General features: G+C 50.4%; 1 protein-coding gene across 1 annotated transcript; it reads right to left on the bottom strand.

Moving 5' to 3' along the window:
• Window positions 1-7,856: 7,856 nt before the first annotated feature.
• CENPV (centromere protein V) lies at window positions 7,857-25,686 on the bottom strand. The gene is made up of 6 exons (XM_051996487.1): window positions 25,456-25,686; window positions 23,365-23,828; window positions 18,334-18,432; window positions 16,696-16,765; window positions 9,732-9,846; window positions 7,857-8,289 (listed from the first exon to the last, which is right to left on the bottom strand). The coding sequence occupies exons 1-6, from the start codon at window positions 25,684-25,686 to the stop codon at window positions 8,165-8,167; spliced, it is 1,104 nt and encodes a 367-aa protein (XP_051852447.1). The 3' UTR covers window positions 7,857-8,164.
• Between the last annotated feature and the right edge of the window lie 1,470 nt (window positions 25,687-27,156).

The raw sequence follows: 27,156 nt of genomic DNA, 5'->3' as shown, positions 1-27,156 counted from the left end.
TGAGCCTCAGTTTCCCCATGTGTAAAAGGAGGAACAAACTCATTTTACAAGGCAGGATCAGCCTCACAAAGAGACTCAAATGAGCTCATGCACAGAGGGGCTCTGGCCAACCCTAAAGTACTACGTGGCTGTGATACAATTTAAACCAGCCAGCCTTGAAATTAGAAGCCCAGGGTTTAGGTCCCACCTCAAACACATCTGGGCAGGTCTCTAAGACCATAAGTGGCAGGAGGAGCTTCGACCTGTATCCATGGAGGGCATTTGGAGCCATGGAGCTCCTCCTCAGGAGCTCCAGTGCCAAGGGGATCCCAGGTCCGACCTCCCAAGCAAGCCCGCTGGAGAGCTGCAAACCCCCAGTGCCAGGAGAGCTGGCTGCCAGCCGGCAGATTGGCTTGCACTGGAGAGGCAGCCTCCGGGTCCAACTGCCAAAGCCTGGACCGGCTGCAGAGGGAGGAGGGGGGAGGATTTGGGGGACGAGGAGAGGGCAGAGACCCGCCTGTTCTAACAAGGAGCGTGGCTGTGTGGAAGTGACACCCGATTGTATTGGGCCTGAAATACCAACTGGGCAAAGGAGTTTGAATGGTGCTTTGTGGGTACTGGGGAGCCACTGGGGATTTTGGAGTGGAGGAGAGGTGGGCTAGTCTCTAGATTCTCTTCCAGCTCTGATACTTTTTGATCTGTGAACAGGAAAAGGAAATTGTGAGACTACTAATAAAAACAGGAACAGGTGAAGCCAGGCCAGGAGCAGTGCCCAAGACTCTGCGAGATTCCAGCTCTCCTGATCTCACTGCTTTGAGGGGGTTAAGTTGGAGGTTTGTGAGCCCAGATTTCTCGGGGTCTTTTTACACGTAAAATCCATTTTAATTATATTCCCATATTATTCTCATTGGGAAGGAAAAGTCAGGACTACAGGGGAAAACCCAACCAAAAGGGAGAAAAAACAAACGGCTACCAAGAGGTGAAATTATCATTGATGAGGTGCTGGGTCACTAGGTGGGATTGGGAGAGAAAGCCTGAAGTACTGACAAGCTCACTCCCTGAGACGAGTAGGGAAAGGAGCTGAGGATCAGTTCAATCTTACAGTCCTACCCCCCTGGGGAGGTCTCGGGGCAGAGGACTGGTATTCAAATACTCCTTTTACTGTCTGTGTAATTTGGGGGAAGTCATCAACCTCAGTTTCCTTATCTGCAAACCAAAGGAATTGGACCAGATGGCCCTTGAGGCCCCTGTCTGCTCCGGATCTGAGCCCTTCATGCAAATAACTTGTCGGAGAGGAGATGAATCTAGTGGCCCCGAGATCTCTCCCAACTCAGATTCTCTGATTCTCTAATTGCCTTGATCACCTCCAAAATGCCAGATGTTTCTCAGATGTGAAGGCTAATGGGAGGGCTCCCCAGAAAGCCTTTTAATGACTTCAGACATAAATCAGTTTCCTCCCAAATTAATTCGTCCGCAGCAGGCCCACTCCTGCTGTTTAAACTGAATTTCTGTAAAGTGAACATGAATTTGAGGGATGGAAAAGGGGGCAGAATCATCATTTAAAGGAATTTGTGTATGACAAGTGAGAGAAAAGGCATCAAGGTGAAGTCTGTTTGGAGAACAATGAGGAGGAGGCTAGCAGACGGGTGCCTGCTGGGGAAGCCGTGAAATATGAAAAGACCTAGAGAGGAGCCACTTCCCGCTGCGCGCCGCCTCTGTGAAGGATTTTGGGAAGGACACAATGAGAAGGGCCTATGGCACGGGGTAGGATGGTTGGGCTTGGTCATACCCATGGAGGACAGGGCCAAGTCAGAACGTGAAGACAATTCTTTTTTTCTTTTTTCTTTTTTTTTGAGTGCTGCATTGTACTTTATTTTTTTTTATTAAAGTTTTTTTATTTACCAAACCATATGCACGGGTAATTTTTCAGCATTGACCCTTGCAAAACCTTCTGTTCCAAATTATCCGCTCCTTCCTCCCACCCCCTCCTCTAGCTGGCAGGTAGTCCAATACATGTTAAATATGTTAAAATATATATTAAATCTAATATATGTATACATATTTATACAATTTATCTTGCTGCACAAGAAACATCAGATCAAGAAGGAAGAAAAAAGAGAAAATAAAATGCGAGCAAACAACAACAGAAAGAATGAGAATGCTGTGTTGTGATTCACACTCACTCCCCACAGTCTCTCTCTGGGTGCAGATGGCTCTCTTTGTCACAAGATCATTGGAACCGGTCTCAATCATCTCATTGTTGAAGAGAACCACCTCCATCAGAATTGATCATCGTATGATTTTGTTGTTGCCATGTACAATGATCTCCCGGTTCTGCTCACTTCACTCAGTACCAGTTGATGTCAGGCTCTTGAGGCCTTTCTGAAATCATCCTGCGGATTGTTTCTTATAGAACAATGATATTCCATTACAGAATTAATTCTTTTTGAAGGTTCATCACCTTCATGTCCCATTACATCTGTCCCTTATAACAAAGAAATTAAAAAGGGGTAGGATAGTTCAATAAAACTAACCAACCCACAATCCATTCTGCTATGAATGCAGAATTCCTCACCCACGGTCTATGTTCCTGTTTCCTCTTGATTTTTTTTCAGTTTCAGTTAAAAGTCACTCTTTTCCAGCATAGCTAAGACCCCATTGATTGCTCTGAGGGTCTCAATCACTTTCCTATAAAATCCCATAAATAATTTCTTTTTCTTCTTAAAAATGGGTTTTGCTTATAGTTCTATGAAGGGTGAATGGCAGCGTGGTGTGGTAAGTAGACTAGGGATTCTTAAACTTTTTCTACTCTCGACCCCTTTTTGTCTGAGAAATTTTTACATGACGCCCGTTATATCAGTATATAAAAATGGGCATACAAAGCAACATTTACTGATAATAACTTATAACGTTATAAGTCCCCATATGGGGTTGGGAACCCCAGTTTAGGAAGCTGAAGACTAAATTTGAATTCAGGAAATTCTGGGTTTAAATTCTGATTCTGACTCTTCATGGCCACACATACACTCACACACACACACACACACTTGTGTGTGTGTGTGTGTCTGTGTGTCTGTGTCTATATGTCTGTGTGTGTATGTGTATGTATGGGTCCAGAGCTTCAGGTTTGGGGTTGGGATATTCCTGCACCATCCAACATTTAACAAAAGACATTTACTTAAAAATAGTATGAGATTCAGCCATGTTGACACGGAGAGCATTTGCCAGGGGTGCCCCTCGTCAGAAGGCTCTGTCACCTTAGGGCCCCAGGGGTCTCTCAAGTCTGAGCAGCCCTGCTTTTGAGCATGGCTCTGTAGGACTTGAGCTAGACCAATGGCTGAGCCTTAGTCAGTCTCTTCTCTCTCTTTCTCTGTATGTTTCTCCCCCACAACTGAAGAGCTGAAAAGGAACTAGGAGAATAAATGAATGAATGAATGAATGAGTGAATGAATGAATGAAGAGCCACTGACATGCCTGAGGCGAAGGCTATCCTGAGGGAGGCTGCATTCTAATGGAGGAGACAGCACGTCCATGTGGGGGGTGTCCGGTGACTTTGGTGGCCAAAGTTCAGGTGGAAGGGAGGCCATGGCCTGGGAGGTCAGTGCTTCAGTGATACAATGATTGGATTCTGGATCCAGAACTGGAGGGGAAGGAGACCGCGCATGGGCAGCCTCCTGGAGGCCGTGAGAGGCCGGGGGAAAGCTGGATGTGGAAGGCCACAGAGAGGTCAGCCCTGTGGGGTCCCAGGCTCAGCTAAGGGTCAGCGTCTGAGAACTGACACTGAGTGAAATGAGCAGGACCAGGAGATCATTATTTACTTCAACAACAACACTATATGATGATCAATTCTGATGGACGTGGCCATCCTCAACAACCAGAGGATCCAAATCAGTTCCAATGATCTTATAATGGAGAGAACCAGCTACACTGTGGGAACTGAGTATAGATCACAACATAGTATTTTCACTTTTTTATTGTTTACTTGCTTTTTGTTTTCTTTCTTATTTTTTCCATTTTGATCTAATTTTTCTTGCACAACATGATAAATGTAGAAATATGTATAGAAGAATTGTACATGTTTTATCTATATTGGCTTTCTTGCTATCCAGGGGAGGAGGTGGGAGAAAAATTTGGATCACAAGCTTTTGCAAGGGTGAATGCTGAAAACTATATTTGTGTATATTTTTTAAATAAAAAACTATTATTAAAAATATTTTGAGAGAATGGTATTAGATCCAAGGTGCACATTTTCAAATGTGGTTAAAGTATAGGTTTATTTTGCTTTAATATATTTGTTATAAAACTTCCCCCCTTCCTTTTTTTCCTTTTGCAATTTTGGAAGATTTGGGGATAGGGAGGAAAATGCCAAAAAGGAAAGAAAAACAAAGGGACATTGAAACATTTTTTTAAAAATGTATTAAAGAGAACAGAAGTTTAATAGGACACCCAGAAAAATAAAGCTGCTATTATGTGCTTCTTTAGAGAAGCCATATATAATAGTAACAGTTTCATATAGTTTGCTGTTTTGCTTTTTATTTGGAAATGCTCATTGTGTATATTTGTTATATATAAAATAAAATAAAAATTAATCAACAATAGAGAAGGGAGGAAAAACAAGCATTTATTAAGTGCCTACAGTGTTCTAAATCTTATGCTAAGTACTTTATGATTGTACTGGCCCAGGAAGCCTCAGGAAAGCCTCCACTCTGAATGATTCTGGGAAAGAGATTTAAGCTCCTCGTGCCTCAGTTTACTCAGTTGTAAAGTGAAAGGGCTGGCCTGAGGGCCTTCCAGTTTTAGATCTGTGACCGAGAACAGATAACGGACCGAGCTCCCTTTCCTTCTCAGAGGAGGCGTTCCTCCCACAGCAGAGCCTTGCGCACATCTTGCCTCTGTTACCTTTGTTACAAGGGAAGGTTTCATTTTAGGAAGGAGAAAGATACTTGGGAGAATTTTAGAACGAGAAGAATCTCCCAGTTCGAACTTTTTAGGAAACCTGCTGAGCCCCAGAAAGGAGGAGTTTGGAGGCTGGTGGGGAAAACGCTGAGCCCCAGGTCAGTTCTGAGGTCAAACGTGGCTTCAGCCGCTTTACTAGCTGTGTGACGTCAGGCAGGTGACGTAACTTCTACCTCGGTTTGCGCAACTGTAGCGTGAGAAGGAGGACGCCTTCCTGCGGGTGTGAAGCTCACGGGAGGTCATGTTGGCAAAAATCAGTGCAGCGCCTGGCGCACAGTAGGTGCCGTTCACTTTCCTAATGGAACTAAGGAAAGCGTCCTCGCTGCGCGCACTCGCCCCTTTTCATTCCTGATCTCTTCTCACAGTAATTCTCTGATCTCTCATGGAAAGTGGGGCCTTTGGAACCCCACCCCCCTCTCCGCTCCCCTCCCCTCCGGGCCGATCCCAGCTCCCCTTTCCCACAACGGACCGAGAGAAGCCCGGACCCGCTTGTTCCGGCAGCCCGCACTCGGCAGCCTCCGGAGTTCGGGCCTCCGGCTCTGTCCCGCCCCGGCTCTTCCTGCCGTTCTGTCCCGAGCCCCTCCGTCCTTGGGTGTGGTTTCTGGGGGCGGCCTTAGATTCAGTTGAGAATAATCCCTCCACATGCAGCCGGCTGGAAAAATCCAAACGTTTATTTTCTCCTTCCAAGTCTTGTCTCTCCTCGGGCCGGGCAGCTTTCTTAGGGGCCTCTCTCCCTCCTCGGTTCCAAGAGCTCTTGCAGCTTGTCTTTCAGCTCTTCCAGCTTCTGCCTCCAGCCCAGCTCCAGCTCGGGGCTTCTCAATCTCCAACTGACGCTCCTGCCTGAGCTCAGCTGTTTTTATGCTCTTTTAGCGTCAAAGGCTGCCTCCTCTGAGAGTGGGATTGTGGGAGGAAGTCTCCCAATGTGGGAGCTAATGCGGGGGCTCTCAAAGGTGTTAAGCTTTGTTTCCACCAGTTCTAGTGACTTCACACCTTGTAAGGATCCGCTCTAACGTGCGAACCCATAAGCATTGTTTCCGTCAGCCCCACTGAGCTGTCACCAGGATTCTAACACTGGGCGCTTAGTCCTGGCGCCCGGGCCCCTTCCCGCACTTGGAGACTCCAACTAAGCCGCAGTTTGGGTTTGTTCCCACGCTTTTCACTGATGGGGGACATCGGGAAGCCTCCAGCGAGGAGCTTCCTTCTCCGCGCGCGAAGGAGCGCGGGCGGCGGGACCCCCAGGGGTAGCTTCCCGCCCGCCACCTCCCTCGGACCCCACAGCCCAGGGCCCGGGTCCGAGGGCCCGGCAGCGAAGCCCCCGACCAGGGCCTGCTTCTGGCCCGCCTCCCGGCCGCCGCCTGCAGCTCAGGCCTGTGGGGAAGCAGCCCCGCCAGAGGAGGAAGTTCTGGCCCAAAGTCCGGGGCTTCCCGCCAGGGTCTCGGCGCGCTCCCCTCCCGTTAGTGACGATGGCGTCACCGCGGGGAAGGCAGGGACGTGGAGACGGACGCGGACCGGCCGCCACTGCGCCGACCAGGCTTCATCTTCCCCGTGACAGCCCCCGTCAAGCAGCGAACGCGAGCGGGGTAAGGTCCCGCGTGGGCGCGAGGCGCCGAGGCTGCCGCTGTGGGCGTGAGCCGCGTTTCGGGAAGGTTCATCTGGCCGCTGGGGGTGGGGGGTTAAAGGCAGGGACATTAGGGGGCAGACAGGAACGGCGGGCAAAGCACCCCCTCAGCCCCCAGGGGAGAGACTCCTTGGCCCCCAGGTCACTGGGCCTGTCTCCAGCCTCAGTGAGGGCGGCCGTCCCTCCCCGGAGAAGGGGCTCGCCCGCCTCCCCCCTCCCCCCCACGGGTGAGCCCGAGCACCAGGCTTGGCAGCCGTCCCCTCCCCCTCCCCTGCGCCATCTTCCCAGAAGCGCCCCCTGGAGGCCTGGCTTGTCAGTCCTCGGCCCTGCCACATGGTCCAAGGCATAAAAGATGAAAAGCGCCCCAAAAAGCCGCGGGACCCTCTGCCTCGCCACCCCCTCCCTCAGGACCTGGGGCCCCCAGCCTGTGCACACAGTAGGGGATTAACAAATGCTTTTTCATCCACTCCTTCATCCTGCCACATGCAGGCCGGCCTGGACTGTTCCAAACTTCCACTAACCACGGGCCGGAGCCTCTCTCCCCGCGCCTGGGCCCAGAGCTCCCACGGCGGCCCCCCCCATGGCGGCCGGCCTCCCACTCCAGCGTCGCCCCCCGTCTCCTGCGGCCTCCGCCCGTACCTTTGGGATCTTGGTTGCTTGGGGCTCAGTCTCTGGTGAGCCCCAGACCTCCCCCAAACGCTCCGCGGAATCAGGTTCCTCAGCTAGACGAGGAGCCAGAGGTCATCGGGAGGAGGAGCCGGCTGCTCTGGACTCCTTGGGCCCGCGGCCCGTGGCCAGAAGCTCTTTCCCTCATCCACCCACTGGCGCCTGTGCAGCTGACCTGTGACCTGACTCAGTTTACCTAAAAAGTAGGTTTGTTTCTTTCGAGGATGGATGAGATAACGTCGGTTAACTTTGTCCCACTTTTGCGGCCCTGAAGGATGCCTGGAACTGCCTCTTTTCAAAACCTTTTATGTTCTAAGAGGAGCCCCAAGGCCACAAAAGGTAAGCCCCTCGTTCTGTCTGGTCTCATTTTGCGGACCAGAAGCCTCCGCTCGGGTGACTTCTCTGTCCGCCCCCCCCAAAGCTTAAGCACAAGAGAGCCTCGCTTTCCCCTCCCCCGTCCGGGCTTCGGCAGCAGGACTTGCCCCAGAGAAGCTTCTCCCCTGACAATCTCCCCCTCTTCTCCCAAACCCATGCCCTATGGCTCTGCCCGGCTCAGACCAAGGCCCCCCCTCCCAGGCCCCCTCCCCTCCCACTGCGCCCATCGCTGCTGTTGAATGACTCTCCGAAGCAAAGGAAGTGAGGAACCACAGTAATAATTATCTTTAATAAAAACCAAAGGAGGCTCATGTCCCTAAAAGCTCACATGAAAGTGGGGAGGGGAGGGGGAGGTGAAATGATCTGGCCCACGGACTGGGCTGAGGGGGCCCGTGCAGCCCGGGGAGCCGGGCCCAGCCTGCTTGGTCCAGGAAAGAACAGCAGCCTCCGGCCCGGCCGCCTCGGCTGCCTCTCCGCACGAAGTGATCCCTTCTGCTTCCGACACGGGGGTGGGGGGGCCCTGGGACCCCCGCACGTGTCATGGCAGGCGCCCCCGCCGGGCCGCTGGGCTCACTCTTTGGACTTGCTCTGAATGGTCTTATGCTCCTTTATCGCCTTCTCCCATTCGCTCCCGTTGAACTCTTCGATGACGATGCTGCGCACGCTGCCTTCGTCCAGACAGTGGGGGGCGATTCCTGGGCAGGAAACATGAGGGGGCTCATGTCAGCATGGGGAGCACCCACCCCCGGCCGCCCCTGGGAAACCGCCCCCCAAGCGCATTCGTGCACTCTGAGCCCGGCCTTCGGGGCGCTGGAGCCCAGGGTCAGGCGGAGGGATCTGAGGGCTCAGAGGGGGCTCGGGCCCAGGAGGGGTCTGAGAGCTCTGGCCCTGTGACTGGGGGGTTCCAGCCCAGTCCTGGCCCCAACTCCCCAGCTAGTGAAGGACCTTAGAACCAGCTAGTGGGACCCCATTCTGCTGCTGGGGCTCATTCGTGCACTCTGAGCCCGGCCTTCGGGGCCGCTGGAGCCCAGGGTCAGGCGGAGGGATCTGAGGGAGCTTGGGCCCAGTAGCGGGGATGCCTCCTGCTGCCCGTCAGGCAGTTTTACTCGAGCCCGACTCCTCGTGGACCCACTTAAAATGTTCTGGACAGACACAGGAGCCCTCCTGCCCCGGCCCCTTTCTGCCGAGCTCCCCCGGGCAGCCTGACCTCGGTCCTGCACCTCACCAGCTTCGTAGGGTCAGAGTTAGGAGAAGGGGTCTCCGTAAGGGGGACAATCAGCTGGGGCAGTGTGAGCTGACTCGGGGACAGTCGCCCCCCCAAGATCCAGAGGTCAGGGCTGAGGGTGACCCCGAGGGTGAGAGAGGGTTTCTTTTCCTGTCTAGGGCCCTGTCTGGGCCAGTCTGCCTCCCCCAGGAACAATTCCCTCTTTGCCGGGGGCTCCTGGAGCCCCAATGGGGCAAACCCAAGCAGCGGCCAGGCAGGCAGGGCCAAGCACCGACTGCTGAGAGACGGCGGAGAGAAGCCGGGGTGCAGAAGGGCGAGACACGGCTGGGTCCGAACCCTGGCCGGCTGCTCACTCTGGGTGACCCTGGGCAAACGCTCCTCTTTGGTCCCGTTCCCCATCTCCCTCCCCCTACTGCCCACGGTCATTATAATCACGATCCCTCAACCTAAGGAAAACCCCCGGCACTTTACCAAGGGCCGTCCTTGGTAGCCTTAAAGGTGGGCAGGACAGGGCAACTATCGTCCCCATTTTACAGATGAGTAAATTGAGGTTTGGAGAGTTGACATCCCAATCATGGCTAGGAACAGCACTTAGAATCTGGGTCCCCGGGGTCTAATTCAGACACCACGCGGCCATAAGAGCTCATGGGTCTCTGGGGCCTGACCGAGTTGTCTAAGCGTCGTTACCTCCATTCTACCAGGGAGGAGCTAGGTCAGAAGTTGGGGGCCGCCCGGAGCCACAGAGCTCGGAAGGGCTGGGACGGGCCCGACCCGGCTGCTTCCTGCCAGTCACGGATCGGGGCTCCCTGTCCCCCCAGCTCAGAATTCACTCGAGCACCTTCAGCTGGCGGACGGAGCCAGAAAAGGCCTCGGGGTCCGGCTGTCGGGACCCAGCCCCGCTCCCCCACCTACCGTAACCGTCGGGGTTGGACCGAGGCGTGTAGAAGCTCTGCACCCCACAGCTCTTGCAGAACGTGTGCTGGGCCTTGTGGGTGTTGAAGGTGTACGTGGTGATGTTCTCAGCACCCTGTGGGAACGCAGACACGGTTCCTGGTCAGAGGAGCCTTTCTCCTTCCTTCTCTCAGCCACGGACCGGCACGTGAACGAGTGCAGAGAGAAGGGGGGACCCGAGGACGCGGCCCCCACACTGAGGGAGGTCCGTAGGACCGCCAGCGGAAGGGAGCAGGGCCCGGCAGACGGCACGGGACGGGGGGAGAGCCTGGGGCCCGACGGGGCAGGACGGCGGGGACCCCACGACATGCAGGGACCGGAGCGGGGGGAAGGGATGCTCTGTCACAAGGGAGCGTCAGGACAATCCGTGGTTAAAAGTGTGCCACGTGCCTGCCACAAGGGCCCCGCTCTGCCCCCAGGGAGCTCCGGCTGTAGTAGCAGGAGGGGACACAGGCAAGTAATGCATATGAACTTAACCACGCCGCGTATGGGAAATCAAACCAAAAAAGGAAAAATGGTTTTAAAAATAACGACCCAAGAACAGTGAAACACCGTGCTGTGGGGATGCAGGGAGGGAAGGTTAATCCCAGCAGGCGGAGGGAGGGAGAGGACCCGACAGTACCGGGGGAGGGCTTCATGGCAAAGGGAGCTGGGTCTTAAGATGGGGATGGGGGACCCCGGGCACAGAGAGACACGGTGAGCGAAGCAGAGGCAGGAGCACTCAGGCACAGTCCGGACAGGCCCAGGAATAAAGTCCAAGCTGAGCAAGTCTGGGAAGCTACTGCAGAATCTCAGCGTCGGGAAAGAGCCCATCGGACACTCGCTCCGAGCCCCACGAGTGGGGACCCGCGGCCCTCGCCCGGAGCTGGAGCCCCCATCTGCGAGACGGCCGCTGCACTTCTGGGAAGTCGATAGACTAGCTGGGAGCTTAAGATGAAGCTTAAACCGACCCTGGCAATTCCTGCCCCTGCTCCGAGTTTCCCCGTGACATCCCTCTGAAGGTCTACAGACAACTCCCACTAGGCCTTCTCTTCTCCAGGCTCAACGTCCCCACTTATCTCAGTCCTCAAAACATGGACCCCAGACCCTTGGCCGGACCCCTCAGACGCTCTCCTACTCATTCACGTGCTTCCTAAAACAGGATGCTCAGAGCCGACCCCTCGCTGCAGGCGGTTCTGACCAGGACAAGGTACAGCAGAGAATCACCTCTTATGCTCAAAGCAACGCGGCTCTCAGTGCACTCCAGGACTGCACCAGCTCTGAGGCTAATGCCTCATCGTGGCCATATGGGCCACAACTATAACCCCCAGATTTTTTCTTTTATAATTTTTTTTTTTTTTTGGCAAGGCAATCAGGGTTAAGTGACTTGCACAGGATCACAGCCAGATCTTTTTCTTTTAAATTTTCAACTTTTAAAAATTAACATTTCTTTTCCTTTCCTCCCTTTTCCCTCACCCTCTGTCACAGGAAAAAGAAAAAGAAAACCCTTGTAAAAAATACACTCGGACAAATAAAGTGAATCCCTATGCTAGTTGTGTTCCAAAATTTGCCCAAGTCTTTGAATTTAGTCTAGCCTGCCCTGTCAGAAGGTGGGAAGCGGGAGTCATCAGTGGTCGTCTGGAATCGTGGTTGGTCACTGCAGCCATGAGACCCCTCAACTCTTGCAAAGCAGTTCGTTTTTCTATGTTCTTGTTACAGTATAAACTGTTCCCTCGATTCTATTCACTTCTCTCTGCATCAGTTCATGCAAGTATCTCAGGCTTCTCCGGGATCCCTCCCTTCAATACTTATAGAACAAGGTCTTTTCAAAGGGCTCCCTAAGTATTCTCCCCCCACCTGGTAGCACCACAATAAACACGATCAGCCCAAGTTAAAGAACTTACTCTTTGATCTTTACATCTCCTCTTACTTGATTCAGACCAGTCACTTAGCCTATTAAAATAGCACAGCACAGAAACAAACACACTCACACACATTTCGCCCTCACAAACACATCCATAATCTCCCAAACCCAGGTTTGTGCATATACAAACACACACTCACAAACACACACACACTCACAAACACACACACACTCACAAACACACACACTCACAAACACATACACACTCACAAACACACACACATACACTCACTTACAAACATACACACACTCACTCACAAACACACACACACTCACATACAGACTCACACTTACACCCCAGCTCTGCGACTTAATACAAGTGTGACAATGAGATGAGAAACTGAGGCCACTTTCAATAATCTCATGATGGAAAGAGCCATTTACACTCAGAAAGAAACTGTGGGAACTGAGTGTGTACCACAACATAGTGTTTTCACTCTTTTTGTGGCTGTTTGCTTGCTTTTTGTTTTCTTGTTCATTTTTTTTCCTTTTTGATCTGATTTTTCTTGTGCGATAAGAGAATTGTATAAATCTGTTTTCACACGTTGGATTTAACATACGTTTCTACCATGCTTAACATATATTGGATTACTTGCCATCTGGGGGAGGGAATTGGAACACAAGGTTTTGCAAGGATCGATGCTGAAAAATTATCCTTATGTTTTCAAAATTAAAAACTTCAATTAAAATAAAATAGTTGCTCAGTGGGACTGAGCAACTCGTGTAACTTCTGGGACCTGTTTCCTCACTTGCAAAATGAAAGGTTTGTATGACTTGGATATGGCCTAGCCATCTGCCCTGCTGTTCACTGTCAGGCCTTGGGCACTGACAGCCGAGCTACCAAGGGACTCCCAAGACCTCTGGGCATTCCCAGCTGTCCTGCAGCTGAACTCTTGAGGCTCCTCGTTGTCTCCCTCAATTAGAATATGAACTCTGGGAGGCAAGAATACCTTTCTCTTTCTATCCCTAATACTTCGCACCATGCTTGACATACATTGGGTATTTAATAATTGCTTTTTTCATTCCTTCTCCTCCTTCTATATCATACATCTAGGAGGGAGTAGTCACTTCTCCTCTATGGGGAAAGGAGAGAAGAGAAGTGACCTTTTCTCTCCCAGCAACCACTGATCTTTACCCAAACGCTCTTCATGTCTAACTCTCTTATTACTGGATTTCGCATGAATACACCTTGTAATACATGATGCTACCTCAGCCCTGATGCTTTTTATCGATCGTGTTTGTTTTAAATAAGGAATATTCAGCACCGGATCTCCTACCAATCCACAGCAATACTCTGAGGTCAAATCTACCTCCCTACACCTTCACTGTGCTTGTGCATTTTTGGCAAACCTTGGAGCCCATGACTTTTACCACCGAGTCCTTTTTTGGATCCCATCTTCTATCAAATTCTGAATGTCTCAAATGCCATTCTTCTTCCTATGTTGGAGCTGCTCTCCATGGCATCTAGCTCGGTGAAAAAATGCAATTTCACATATTTAATGTATACCGGATTGTTTGCTGTCTTGGGGAGGGGAAGGTAAAATAAAGAGAGAGGGAGAAAATTTGGAAACACGAAGTTTTACAAAAAATGGATGTTGAAAACTATCTTTGCAGGCGTTTGGAAAAATAAAAGACCGTTTTAAAAGATGGCAAAAGAAAAAAAAGCTGAATACAAATAAATAAATAAATAAATAAATGTAGTTTCTTCCTTTTTCATCCTCTTCAAATTAAGACGCTTTTGTTTAGATTTTCAAAACTCCTAGCACATGTGGTTTTACTAGCTGTAATCTAATGCCTTTCCTCCATAGTCAGGAGCCTATCTTTACTATGTTTTAAAATCTACATTAATTCTCAGATATCATCTTCTTAAACATATGTTCATTCCCTAAGCCTGCTTTGCCCTTTTGGATCTGTTGCCTTTGCCTAGAAGCATCGATAATGACACTACCTGTGGTCCTAATGCTACCTTTGCCTCCAGCTTCTTGCCTAAGACTCTTTGACAGCACTTTCTGGTTCCTTTAGGAAATACCATAGGTATCCCATGAATCACCAGGAGTGTTCTGACAGATTTTAGGAGGTCCTCTGCAAACATGCCCCAGGAACAAAGCAGGAAGCTACTGGAGACTACTCCTACTCACTGTCCCTTGAGGAGAAGATCTCTTACCCAGAGGCATCAGCCATGGATCTGGTTTCCTATTCTTTGAAGCACACACAACTACTGCTTCCTCAGAGCACTCAGCTATGTCTTTTTCAGGAAGATTTCAAATCTAATTTTAATTCCAAGTTGGCCCTTTTTCTCTACCCCTTCCAATTCTCCACCCACCAGATACAATCCTCCTTTTGTTTTCTGATATTCTTTTTTACTTTTTTTTTAAAGCACTGAATTCCCTCTCCAAATAGGGAAAAAATACATTGCCTTGATTCCTTCTCTCCTTACATCACAGCACTTTGTGAAAAAAACCCCAGGCTGAACCCTAAATTGTATGAAAAACAACTAAAGTATCTAATACAGAGAGTGCAACAGTCTCCTGCCTCAAGCCCTGGCTTCTGCCTCAGGGAGGGAGGGAGATTTCATTGCCATCCTCCAGGACTGATTTCGGTGCTCCTTATTTCATTCTGTACCATCATGATCATAATAATCCTCCCTTCCTTCTCTCTTTCTTCGGATTTCTCCTTGATCACTTACAGATCACATGAGATCATTTCACCCTATTTTTATACAGATGAGTGTTTTCCAGCTTCCTCATTTGAGGGCTGTCTTTCTTCAGTTCTGGGCACCTTCCATTCTGCTCAGGAACATCGGTTTCCTGTTGCAGCCAGATCTGGAATGTGGAGGTGTGCTTTGGGCATGATGTGCTGTATAGTGCCCTCAAGAGCAAGCTGAGGGAGCCCAGCCTTGATTCAGGAGGCAATAGGGAGTCACCAGAGGATTCTGAGCAGGAAAGGGACATGCTCGGGGCTACGTTGTCCTGCTTCACATGCATGGCCCTTGATAAGTTCTTTAGGGGAAGGCTCAATGCCTTCTTGGATCGTTTGAGACAAAATGAAGAAGTCTCACCTAGGCGATAGGTTCCACCTAGATAATGCTCTTAGAGCTGCAAAGGACCTTGAGATCAGAAACCAACCCTCATTTAACAAATGAAGAAACTAAGACCCAAGGTTACAGTACTGCTAGGATTCAAACCAAGTCATCTGACTCAAATCCAATGTTCTTGCCTCTATTCTCCACCATTCTGCTTCTCAAATTGTTGACAGAAAATAAGGAAACATAGCCTAGATGTTCACGATCATCAGAACCACGATTGCCACATATAAAATGGGATCCTCATAAATGTCCCTCCCTTCCTGAGCTGCCAGAGCTGCCTGACTGTGGGACCCAGACAATGAATCCAGTGATTGGCTTACCTTTCTGCTCAAGGGGTCCAGGACACAAAAAAGGGGAGGAACCCTTGCCTAACTGCCCTTTGTTAACAGAGTGGGATTGAGTCAAATTTATAAAAATAAGAGCCGTTCCCCAATTGATAAATGATCAAAGAATATGAATGGGTAGTTTTCAGAAGAAATCAAAGTTATCAATAGTCAATGAAATCACAATCTAAATTGTGATTTATCTAAATCACAATTGATTAGAAAATTAGAAAAATGCAAATTTAAAAAAATGAAGTCCCACCTTACACCTATCAGATTAGTTAACATGACAAAAAAGGAAAATGATAAATGCTGGAGGGAAAGTGGAAAAATAGGGACACCAATGCCTTGCTGGTGAAGTTCGGAACTGGTCCGAACATTCTGAAAAACAATTTGGAACTATTTCCCAAAGGGCTATCAAACTGCACTCTTTGTTCAACCCAACAATACCACTAAGAGATCTGGATTTGACTCGGAGAAAAAAAGGGACCTTTATGTACAGTATTTATAGCATTGTATTGGGAAGGAATTGGAAATCGAGGGTTGTTCTTCATTGGGGAATGGCTGAACAAGTCGTGGCACATGAATGCGATGGTCCTATTGTGCCATGAGAAATGATGAGGGAGATAGATGGCTTCAGAAGGACTCTGTGCTTAGTAACAGAAACATGTCATGATGACCGACTGTGAAAGATGAAGCTACTGTATTCAGGACACTGACCCAAGGCAATTCCAAAGGACCCAATATGAAAAATGCTATCACCTCCAGAGGCAGAACTCTGCATGCAGACTGCTAATTTTTTTCACTTTCTTTGTGAGAAAAATGTAAGAAATGGGTACATGTCCTTTTGTTTTCCACTTAATGATGCTTTCTAAAAATTCCTTAACATCCCTTTCCATTGATTTGCTTTCTTCTCCTCCCTTCCATATAACAAATACGTACAGTAAAACCAAACAAAACCTACGCTGGCCAAGTGTGAAAATGCCGGCTGGATCCGGAGATCCGTCCCTGTGCCCGGTGGGAGGCCTCTGAAATCCCCAGGTCAGTGGAATGATTAGCATTCTTACGTTTTCAGAGTGGATTCCCTTTACATTACTCAGGACAGAAAGGGTTATCCTGATCCATCCCCTTTCCACCCCAGGGCACCATCACAAAATAGGAGGGGAATGAAGTTTTATGGGAGATGGGAGATGGAGCAGAGGGAGCCAAGGGCCTTGGAACTCATGCCCAGAGAAAGCTCTCCTGACATTCCCAGCATGTGCTCTAGATCTCAGTTGCTTCTCTGTTATTTCCCTCTCTGCAATTCGAGTTTTCTTAGCAAAAACAAAAAACAAAAACAAAAACTGGTTTGTTTTTCCTTCTCTAGCTCATTTGACAGATGAGGAAATTGAGGCAAACAGAATTAAGTGCCTTGCCCAGGGCTACACAGTTGACTGAGGCCAGATTTGAATTCAGGAATTTGAGTCTTGCTGACTTCAGGCCTCGATTCTATCCACTGTACCACCCACCCCTTTGTCCCTGTGCTCTACATACTAAGCTTTAAAAAAAAGTGTGGGCAGCAGACCCTTCCCCCCACCAAGCAGCCGTGCCCCCGGATGCACCCCTCCAACTTACCTTCAGAAGCTTGAACCGAGAAGCTGGAACGATGAAGTGTCGGTTCTGTTTCTTTTTGCAAATGCTACAGCTACGGCAAAGTAAGAAAAGTCACCATGTCAGCTAGAGCCCCCATAGCCTCCACCATTACTTTGGTTAAACCCAGCACACTTTTAATGATCACTTCTGAGGGGTGAGGAACTACCCAAAGTCCTGGGGATCCCCAGATGGAACCTCTCCTTCAGGGGGTCCAAGCCGGGGTTGGGGTTCTGAGATTTTGTGTGTGTGTGTGTGTGTGTATGTGTGTGTGTGTGTGTGTGTGTGTGTGTGTGTGTGTGTGTCCTATAGGAATACCTGGCTTCATAGTATGAAGAAAATCTATCTTTACAGAAACCCCTACTGTGGATTTGGGGTCCATGAATTTATCTTTCTTTTTTTTTTTTTTTTTAACATTTTGATAACTGTTGTTGTTTAGCCATTTTTTAGTTGTATCCAACTCGTTGTGACTTCATTGGAATTTTCTGGGCAATGATACTGAAGTGTTTGGCCATTTCCTTCTCTAGCTCATTTTACATATGAGGAAACTGAGCACACTGGGTTAAGTGACTTGCCTAGAGTCACACAGTCATTAAGTGTCTAAGGCTGAATTTGAACTCAGGTCTTTGTGACTACAGGCCCAGCACCACCCAGCTGCCTCTGAAAAATTTGACATAATTTGTTTCTTTTAAGATCCTACGTGTTATATTCTGTGTGTTTTAAGACATTCTTCTGAGGAGGGTCCCTGGACTCCAGTAGATCACCAAAGGGTCCCAGGACACACACAAAAAGAGGTGAAGGAGCCCTGATCTAGTGGGGAAGGCACTGAATTTGCAGCAAGAGAGATCTCTTCCAAAGTCTGTGAGAGCTGGGATAAGTCACAGCCAGACTCAAAGGGCCTGATGCAAAGGCCCAATTTCTTAAACTGTGGTTCATGTGATCCCACATAGGATCTCATAACTGACAGTGGGGGTCACAAAATGATTTATTATCAGGAAATGTTTGGTTTATATACCTATTTTATATACCCCAAGTCACACACACACAAAAATTTTGAGTCAAAAGGGGTCATGAGTGGGAAAAGTTTAAGAAGCCCTGCTCTAAAGCCAGGGTATCCTTATATAAAATCCTGAGAAAAACTGTTGCATCAACAAACGATGCTCCTAGCACAAAGAAGTTCATTGCAGTAAGACAAACAAATGCTGCAAATAAAAAACAAGTATATGGACAAGTGGAGAATGCTTTATTGTAAAGAATCATTCAGAACATTTAAGCAGTCTAAGCCAAAAATGCATGTCTGCATTTCCATTTCCCCCCCTAATCCACAAAAGGCAGGTGGATAAAGGCTTGTCTGTGGATTCAGATCCTCCCTCTCTCACCCTCCAAGGTCCCTTAACTCCTGAGGGTTTTAGGCATCTAAGACACCTGGATGCAGGGAAGTGGATGGCTTACATGGTGGGAGGGAGTGTCCTCCCCTGGGAGTTCCTTGCCCGTCCCAGGGAACTCCGAAGGCCAGTTCCTATCCCTTGGTGATGTTTATTTTCATGAATCCCCGGTGGAGAGTCCCGGTTGCCTCCCCCAAGCCTGGCGTGCCCTCCGGAGGAAAGGAAAAGGGTCACTCACTTGCAGTCAAAAACATGCAGATCTGCCGAAGCCCAGACTTCAAAGCGCACGGCCCCGCAGTGGCAGCCTCCAGTGTGTTTCACCAGACCTTGGTATTCACTAGATGGAGAAAAAGTCAAAAAGGGGGGTGAGACAGAGCCCGGAAGTGGGCTCCCTCCTGGCTCCGAGGCCGGCCCTTCCCAGCAGTCAGGCCCAGGCCCCACAGCCCAGCTCCGGCAGGACCATGGACAGCGGCCTCCTGAGCACACACCCACTCGCAGGTGGGCTTGCTTGGGGAGTGAAGGATACCAAAGGGGCTGGGGGGGAGAGCGGGGAGCCTCCCAGGAGGCACCCCCTGAAGTTCAAGGATGGACTGGCTGGGAGGGTTGCCATGTGCTACTTTTCCAGTCCCTCCCTCTTGCTTTTTACCCAATAATCTATATGGGAAAGAGAACAGAGCTGAGAGATCTTAGACCTGACTTCCTCTCTCCACTCTTCAGTTTCCTCAGCTATAAAAGGGGCCAGGGGCTTCCCTCTGGCTCCATGATCCGTTTGCTAACAGCATCCTAACATGAGTGGCGGGTCAGTACCAAAAAAAACCCTGGATTGCATCAGCCCTGCCTGTAACTTCAGGTGTGGGAACGCCTTCCACTCAGGCAGATCGCAAACCTTTGAGAACTCACAACCCTGCAGCAGCCGGTGGTCCGGAGGTAGTACAATTTGCCCGGACAGCACAGCAAAAATCTGAGGTGGAATTTAAACCCGGGGCCTTGGGGAAGACAAGGCCAGCATTCTACGTAAACGAACCAGCTGGACTCAGTTGGCCACCGGACTCCCGGTTCTATCTTCTCTGGGGATGGGGTAGTTTGCTGGAACCCCTGAAAATGTTCCCAGCGGCCCTCTGTACACAAAACACGGCTGTTTTCTGAAAGCCCCTCCTAATGAGACTCACTGGGGCCTGCCCTTCCTTTCTGCACTGGGAGCATTATTATCTTGCCTCCGCGCCAAAGGCTGGGGGAGGGGTGCTGGGAGAGAGCTGTAATTGGAGCTTAATTAGTTCCAAACATCTGAGGCCTCCTCCCCAGAAGTCTTTCAACAGCTCCAGCCCATCCAGAGCAGCTCTGGACTCCTCCCAGCCTCCCTCTCTCCAGCTGTGCCTTCACCATGGTAACGGAGCACAATGGCCCTGCCCCCACTCTTCCACCCACCACAAGGATGCTCAGGAAGGAGCTGTTCACGAATCCATTTTCCCAGGCTCGCACCAGGATTCCTCCCTGCTAGCGCAGTCAAAAATGACCCAAGTTTTTTTTTTTTTTTAATGAAACTGTCCTCCATCATCACCTGTGTCTTATTTAGGGTCCCAGGAAAAGCAGTGGGAAGGGGCTGGGGGGGCTTGGGAATTCAGCGGAGGAGCAGCTTCCAGCTCCACAGGGGAAGGCACCCAGAGATGAAATGCAAAAAAGAGAAATGGGGCAGTCTGGGAATTCCTGGGAAAGGAGACTCAAAAGTGCCAATTCCCCTCGCCTGAAGTCCTATCAAGGTTCTTTCAATATAGGCAGAATAAATAATAAATCAACCCCTGAAAAGTGGAGGGGGGGGGGCAATGGGGAAGCACTTTAAAGCTCAGCTACTAAATCTCCTCAGCTAGTAGGAGGGGAAACAGATCCCTTCCCCCTCTTTCCCTTCCTCCCCATCAAAAAGACATGGAAAAATCTGTTTGTCAAAGAGATTTGTGGGAGAGCAAATAGGAGCCCACGGAGAAGGGGTAGATCTTAGTCATTTAGTCAGTCATCCAGCATTTATTAAGAAATTACTGTGTGCTGGTACTATGCTTGATGCTAGGGTTAAAAAAAAAAAAAAAGTTCCTGCCCTGAAGGAGCCTAAATGTTAACATTTTATCAGAAACAAAATGTACCCATAAAAATATTTACAATATAAATACACGGGAACAAGGACACTGGCACTTGGCAGGGAACCATAAAGAAAGGCCCCGTCCCTATTCTGGAAAAATGTCTGACGAGAGCCACATTTCTATTATTTATAACATATATCACTTCTATTGTTTCTATTATGATGATATTCCCAATTATGGCCACGTTTCCTCCGCTTGTTTCAGGGTACCGATCTCTGTTCAGATAATGGCTTACACGGGGTGAGCCTGTGCAGACCAGTACTTCCATGAATTATCGGTGTGACTACGTGGCAGCTGCTGCTTTGTGATGAGCTCTACGCTTATTAGAAACAACAATAATGATCAGAATAGCAAGAGGGGAGAGGATGGAGAAGTAGGCAGGGCTGCCCCCAGTGAAAGAGCCAGGCCGGGCTGCTCAGGGAAGCAGCTCCCTCAGATTTGCCCGTGACAAATGGAGGTAGCTTCCCATTCACAGCTGGAACGGCCCACATTACTCAGGTTTCCCATTAGACTCTCAAATGTTGATTAGTGCATGTACATAAAAGCTCAATTTTTTTTTATGAGCTAGGAATGTGTTAAAAGGTTTTACCAGAGTGAAAATGAAAAGGCAATGTATGGCCCGAATCTGTCAACTGGGTGTTTGGGGAAGAAATGACCTTGGCCTGTTAAATGAGAGAAAATAAAACAACGAGAAGCTGTTTCACACACACACATACACACACACACACACACACACACACACACACACACACTCCAGGTAACAATGTGTGAGAGGTAGAGAGGAATAAGTCACTAAAGAAAACCCAGAAAAGGGCTGTGACACAGGGTTTAGAGGAGAAAAAGTATTTTATACATAATCCTTTCCCTAAGCTAATTATTAAACAGGAACTATGGACTTTCATTCCTGGTTAGACTAGCTTTAATGATCCAGTGATTAAACATCTGTTTTTCTTATAAGTGCAGAGGGTCCCAAATAAGTCTTTTCTGTCAGTGGGTTTGGGTCTGCAATTCACCAGTCCCTCTCCTCCAAATGTCCGCACCAAAGGATGGGGTTATAGGTGAAAGTACCAAGTCCCAGGGCCCCCTTGGATAGGATTCGACTTGGTAAAGAATCCAATTACAATGGACATTCTGTTTATCAAAACTAGGTCCCAGTAGTAGCTTCATGGTATTCTAGTAGAAAGAACATTGGGTTCTAGTCAAGACAACTGGGTTCTAGGCCAGGCTCTTCTACCTGGCCAGGCTAGGGAGGCTGGACAAGTGGCTTGACTTTCTGGGCTTCCATTTCCTCCTCCACCAAATGGGAGCTGAAGCCCTTCCCAGCTTTAAAATGCTCTGAAGTCATTGAGAAAGTCCATTTGCCATTACACGCGGCATCCCAGCCAAGACTTCCCGTAACACTGCTGGCCCCCAGCTAGGCCAGTGTTATTATCGCTCCTGTCCAGTACAGAAAATTAGTGTGAGGGGAGGCAAGACAACCCGACTGTGCCCACTGAAGAGCTCTCTGAAGTGAAGTGGGGACGGGGAAGGGAGGCCTTTGTTTCCAAAGCCGCAGAGTTTCCTTCCCCTTGGCAAAATTAGCTTCCAACTCTCTCTCTCCTCAAAAGGAGTCCCAGATAGGATTCTTATTTTCGAAGTCCTTGCTCTCATACCAACGGGCCATTTTCTGACAGTCTGCTGTACTGTGCGACTCCCGCTCTGGACTCTACCTCTCCCCTGGCCACCTGGTACCTTCTCCCTTTGCCTCCTTCCCTTTGTGTGTGGTCTTCTCCCACTGCAATGTCGCTCGCTCCTTGAGGGCAGGGACTACCTGGTTTGCTGGCATTTAGGACCCCACGGTTAGTCCAGCCCCTGGCACACAGTAAGTGCTCAAGAAACACTGAATGAATCCACCAGAATGGACCCCGCACACGCTAAAGAGGCCGAGAAAGCACACGCTAGAAGGCTAGTGTGAGGTGGGGGGCTCCAGCTCGAAAGCAGCCCTCCCCAAGGGCCGGGCACATGCAGGGGCCCAGCTCTTGAACATCTGGTCTTGGCCATCTTGGAGCTGCAGCTTGCCCGCCTCTCCATCAATTGTCCTGAAAGCATTCATCGCCTGCACAAAGAACCATCTGCCACTCGACCCCTCCAGAGGCTCCCCTCTCCCACAATGGAGGGGCTGGCTCCGTGACCTCCAAGGGCCTCGCTAGCTCTCCCGTTCTAAGGTCCCAGATTCTAAAGAATCTTCAGCTTTTTTCTTTGAAGACTCAACAAATTCCAGGGGCCAGGTCTGGGGCCAAAGCAAGGCCGACGGACCGAGCAACCCGTTAGAACGCCCCCTAAAGCTTCGCTCTGCGCTTCCCAGCATATGGAAACGCAGGGTTTTGTTTCACTCTGGGCAGCTTAAGTTGGGAGCATCAAACACACTCGCTCTTGAGTCGCTTATGGAGAATCCTTCTGGTGGCCCAAGGACCCTAAATACGAGGTCTGCTTTTGCCTGGAAACTTCCATGTCCAAATAAAAATGGCTGGGAGCAGGTGGGACGGGGAGGCCGCCGGTCTCCCTCACCTAGTCCCGTGCAAAGTGTATGAATGCTCACCGAGGCATTCGCTGGGAATGGAGGCCAGGCCCCACTTTTACCAAAGAAACCCCCCCACGGACGGGCCCGGAGGCCGGCTGGCCGCTGGGTCGGGAGCCCGGGCGGACACGGGGCTGGCAAAGTGAGATCCGTCCTCCAGCACGATGCAACAAGCCGCGGGCAGCAAACGCGCCATGTGTCTTTGTTTAAAGCCCCGAGAAGCCGCCCTCTCCGACAATACAAAGGAGGCCTCCTCCGAGCCCGCGCGGGCGCTTCCAACCCGGCAGCCCGAAAGCGGGCTCCGCGGCCCCGCGGCCGGCCCCTCGGCCAATCCCGTCTCTCTCCCGGAGGAGACCCAACTCTCGCTCTCTCTCGGCTCTACGTCCCCGGGCACCCAGGGGTCAATCCCGTCCCCGAACCCGTCCTCCCGCGGGCCGAGGGAGCCCGGTCCTGATGCAATCCGTCCTCGGAAAGGCTGCATGCACCACTGGGAGGTGGGAGGTGGGGGCGGGGGAAAGCAGGCCAGGGCGCGCGGCACCCCGGGGTGCCGCGCGAAGGGCGGAGGGCTCCGGGCCATACTTACAAGGTGTCCAGGAGGAGTTTGGCTGCACCCTCGCAAGTCAGGCTCTGGCGCTTCTGAAACTTTACCCAGCGCTCGCGCTGCCCCCCGAGATCCAAGGAGCAGCTCTCCAAGGGGCCCGGAGGCAATGGCGCCTCCTCCGCCTTCTGGTCCGGGAGCGGCAGCTTCCTCTTTCTCCCCGGCCGGCCCTTGCTCTTGCCCGCGGGGGCCGCGAGCGGCGCCTCGGCGGCCTCGGCGGCCGGTCGGCTCCTGGCCCGCGGCTTCGCGGCCGCCCCAGCGGCGCCCTTGGTCTTCACCATCCTTCGCGCATCCCCCGCCGCCGCCGCGGCCACACCGTGCGCCCCCACGCCCAGGAGCCTCCCGTGCGCTCGGCAGAGGCGGCTGTGCGGCGCGCTGCCCCGGGCCCCCGATGCCCCCCTCGCCTCCGAGCTGGCCCCTCGCAGGCTCTGGGTCGCGCCGCCTGCCCGCTAATTGCCACCAATTCCGTGCTGTCTGCGCTTCAGTCACCAGGGGGCGTCGGGAGCAGCCCGAGCCCAGGAGCGGGATGGAGACGGGCTCCGGCTCCCACCCCGCAGACAAAGGAGAACGGGGCTGCCGGGACGCGCGCGCGGGGCCCGCCAGACCCGCCTGGGGCGCCGAGCCGAGGCCGACCCGGGGCCGGGCCCACGCGGACGGCGCGCCGCGCCCGGGCCGGGCCTCGGCCAGAGCCCTAACAAAGGCCCGGCCCGGGCTCTGGTCTGGCAGCCGCTGCCTTGGAGTGGGAGGATGGGGGGAGGGGGGTTGGGGCCGGGCAGGCGGCCTGGAACCGGACGGTGCCCGGGCGAGGGAGCCCAGAGGACCGATGGCCCCGATGGGCAGGAAGGCCCCAGCACTGCCCCAGGATAATGAAGGCGCTGGTGCACATGGGGGGTGAGGGGCGACATGGGGGGTGAGGGGTGAGGCGGACCCAGCAGGGCCGGTGCCTTCTTTGACCCCCCACTGAAGTCAGGCCAGAGCTCTTCGCGCTGCCTCCCAGCAGCCCCCGAGGCTGAGGGATGCCCGGGGACCCCACGGGCCTGGACCCCTAGAACAGGGCAGGTGTCCTGTCCTGCCCTCTCCTAGGGTAATGAGCCAGCCCCGGCGGGCTCACCCCCTGGGCTGAAACCCTCCACACTCTGCCTCTCCTCCTGACTATTGTATGAGTCTCTTAGCGAACTTAACAAAGGCTTATGGCACAGGGACTGTTCAGGCCTGATCCCATCGGGGTGTTTGCTGTTCAGGCGGGTCCCACTCTGTCAGCCCCTGCGGGGTTCTCTTGGCAAAGCCACTGAAGTGGATTCCTTTACAGATGAGGAAACTGAGGCAAACACGGAGACTTGTGCAAGGTCACACAGCCAGTGAGTGTCTGCGACCCGATGGGAACTCAGCCCTGACCCCAAGCCTGGCACTCTGCACTGAGCACCTAGCTGCCTCCCTAGGGTGTACCTGTCTCTGGAGTAACACCCACCCTGCCCCCACCCCATCACAGCAGCCTTATGGTACTTATTCGATAAATGAACTAATAGACCTCACCCCAGATATTTATCTTTTACTGATTTTGCCCAAGAACAAACCAAACCAAGCTTTATTTAAAAAACCCCAAACCACCCGATTTAAGCCTACCCACTTCTAAGAATACTGAACAAAATCACAACAGTCAAATCACATCCAAATCAATACTTCCTTTAAATAGAGTTAATGAATAAACGCTCTTCCTATTTTGATACCCAAATCTTTTCAGTTCAATTCAACACATTTCGTAAACACTTTCTATGAACCAGGAACCGGTGCAGCAATGAGAGGAGACTCTTGGCCTTCAGAGGCATACGACTGACTAGGAGTACACATTCCCAAACAAAAGTAAATGTCAATTAATTCAAGGCAGAAGGGGGCCTGGACAGGCAAGGCTTTTAGTTAAAAGGTGGAAGCTGAGCTTTGAAGGAAGCTAAAGGTTCTGAGCAAGCCCTCGGTACTCCATAGCCCCTGCTTCTGCCACCTCTGTAGCTATTGGAATAAATTGTTCTCATCCGCCTGGAGAGATCAGCACATCCTTGGGGTAGCCATCCCCCAACTCACTGATGGTTTGGAAACCAGTTGGTTACCCCTGATCTTGCTTAGCTGTGAGTACTTAGAGCTTGGTCCCACATTTAAGATGCCCAAAACATCCACTGCAACCTGGGCCATCACCAGGGGTCTTGCGTTTTGGTCCTGCCGCTGGACTTCAATGGCTTTGGAAGAGGAAGTTAGGCTGACAACTTTGCACAACTCTGTTCGCTTAAATGCAAGTTTATGCTCAAGTCTAGACATTAACCATGAAGTCATTGGTCTTCTTTTTTTTTTTTTTCCATTGGTCTTCTTCAAAAATGAATAACAAATGTTCTAAGAGACAGACATGAGGAAGGAGTGCTTTCCTAGCATGAAATGCAAAAGGGGGGGGGGGGGAGTGAGAAATAGAAAGTTAGGTATGGAGAAAAGTAAGAGAAGGACAGTTTGGAAGGTAGAATAAAGAGGAGTAACATGAAATGAGTCTGGAGAAGCAGCTTAGAATCAAACCATGAAGAACTTTCAATTCCAAGCCCTCCCTTCTTGAACTCTTTGATCTCAGTTTTTTCGTATGTAAAATGACAATGTTGGATTAGATATCTCAAAGCCTTGCTAGTTCTAAATCCTTTGGTATTCCTCTTACTAGCCTTCTCTTTCTCCCGATCTGCCTCCTCCTCCCATTCATAAAATCTCCATAGCAAGGGACCTCAGAGGCTGTTCCCGTCCAGTCCACAGCTGAATATAATCCATCTACACATCACACACAAGCACTCAACTGTAAAACAAGGAAATGGCAGTACCTACCACTCAGAGCTGTGAGAATCAAACGACATATTTCTAAAGTGCCTTAACCCACCAGTGCCTGGCACATAGCAGGTGCCATGTAAGTGTTTATTCTCTCCCCCTCCATAATCTCCTACCCTTCTGTCTCTCTGTCTCTGTGTGTGTGTCTCACTCCTCCTAATCCTGTTCTTTATCATTATCAAGACTTCCAATTGTTCCACTATTCCCTATTCTCCCAGTCAATTACCCTTGCTCTTGCCACATTTTCTTCCTTACACAATATGACCCTAAAATCTACCAGTTCAGTTGCATGTTCTCTCTCTCCTTTGACTCCATCACTCCTTTTGTTTCTGTTTTAGTGACATCACAGAAAAAGCAAGGAAAATCAAAGTAAAATTTATACTTCAACTAGTGCTTAGAGATCATGAGTTCTCTTTCTGAAGATGAAGAGCATTTTTTCATCTTTTGAAATTGTCTTAGATCTGTATTGCTAAGAATAGCTACTCATTCACAGCTGATCATCATTACAATATTGCTGTTACCGTAAACAATGTTCTCCTGCATCTGTTCACTTCACATTCTATCAGTTCATAGAGGTCTTCCCAGATTTTTCCAAAATCATCACCCTGATTATTTCTTATATTAGTATTTCATCACAATTATATGTCACATCTTGTTCAGCCATTTCCCAATTGATGCAATCTCAATTTCTAATTTTTTGCCATCACAGAAAGAGCTGCTATAAATCTTTTTTGTACATATAGACACTTTTCCTTTTTTCTTTGATCTCTTTGGGATATAGTCCAAGCAGTAATATTGCTGGATCAAAGGTATTCACAACAGTTCATTCGTGTTCCTATTTCCCTTCATCCCCTCTGATAAGTGTGGGGTGGTACCTCAGAGAGGTTTTGATTTCTATAATCATTAGTGACTTAGAGCATTTTTATACAA

Source organism: Antechinus flavipes, chromosome 4, assembly GCF_016432865.1.
Source record: "Antechinus flavipes isolate AdamAnt ecotype Samford, QLD, Australia chromosome 4, AdamAnt_v2, whole genome shotgun sequence".
Classification (NCBI taxonomy): Eukaryota; Metazoa; Chordata; class Mammalia; order Dasyuromorphia; family Dasyuridae; genus Antechinus; species Antechinus flavipes.
This window is presented reverse-complemented; position numbering and strand designations above follow the sequence as displayed.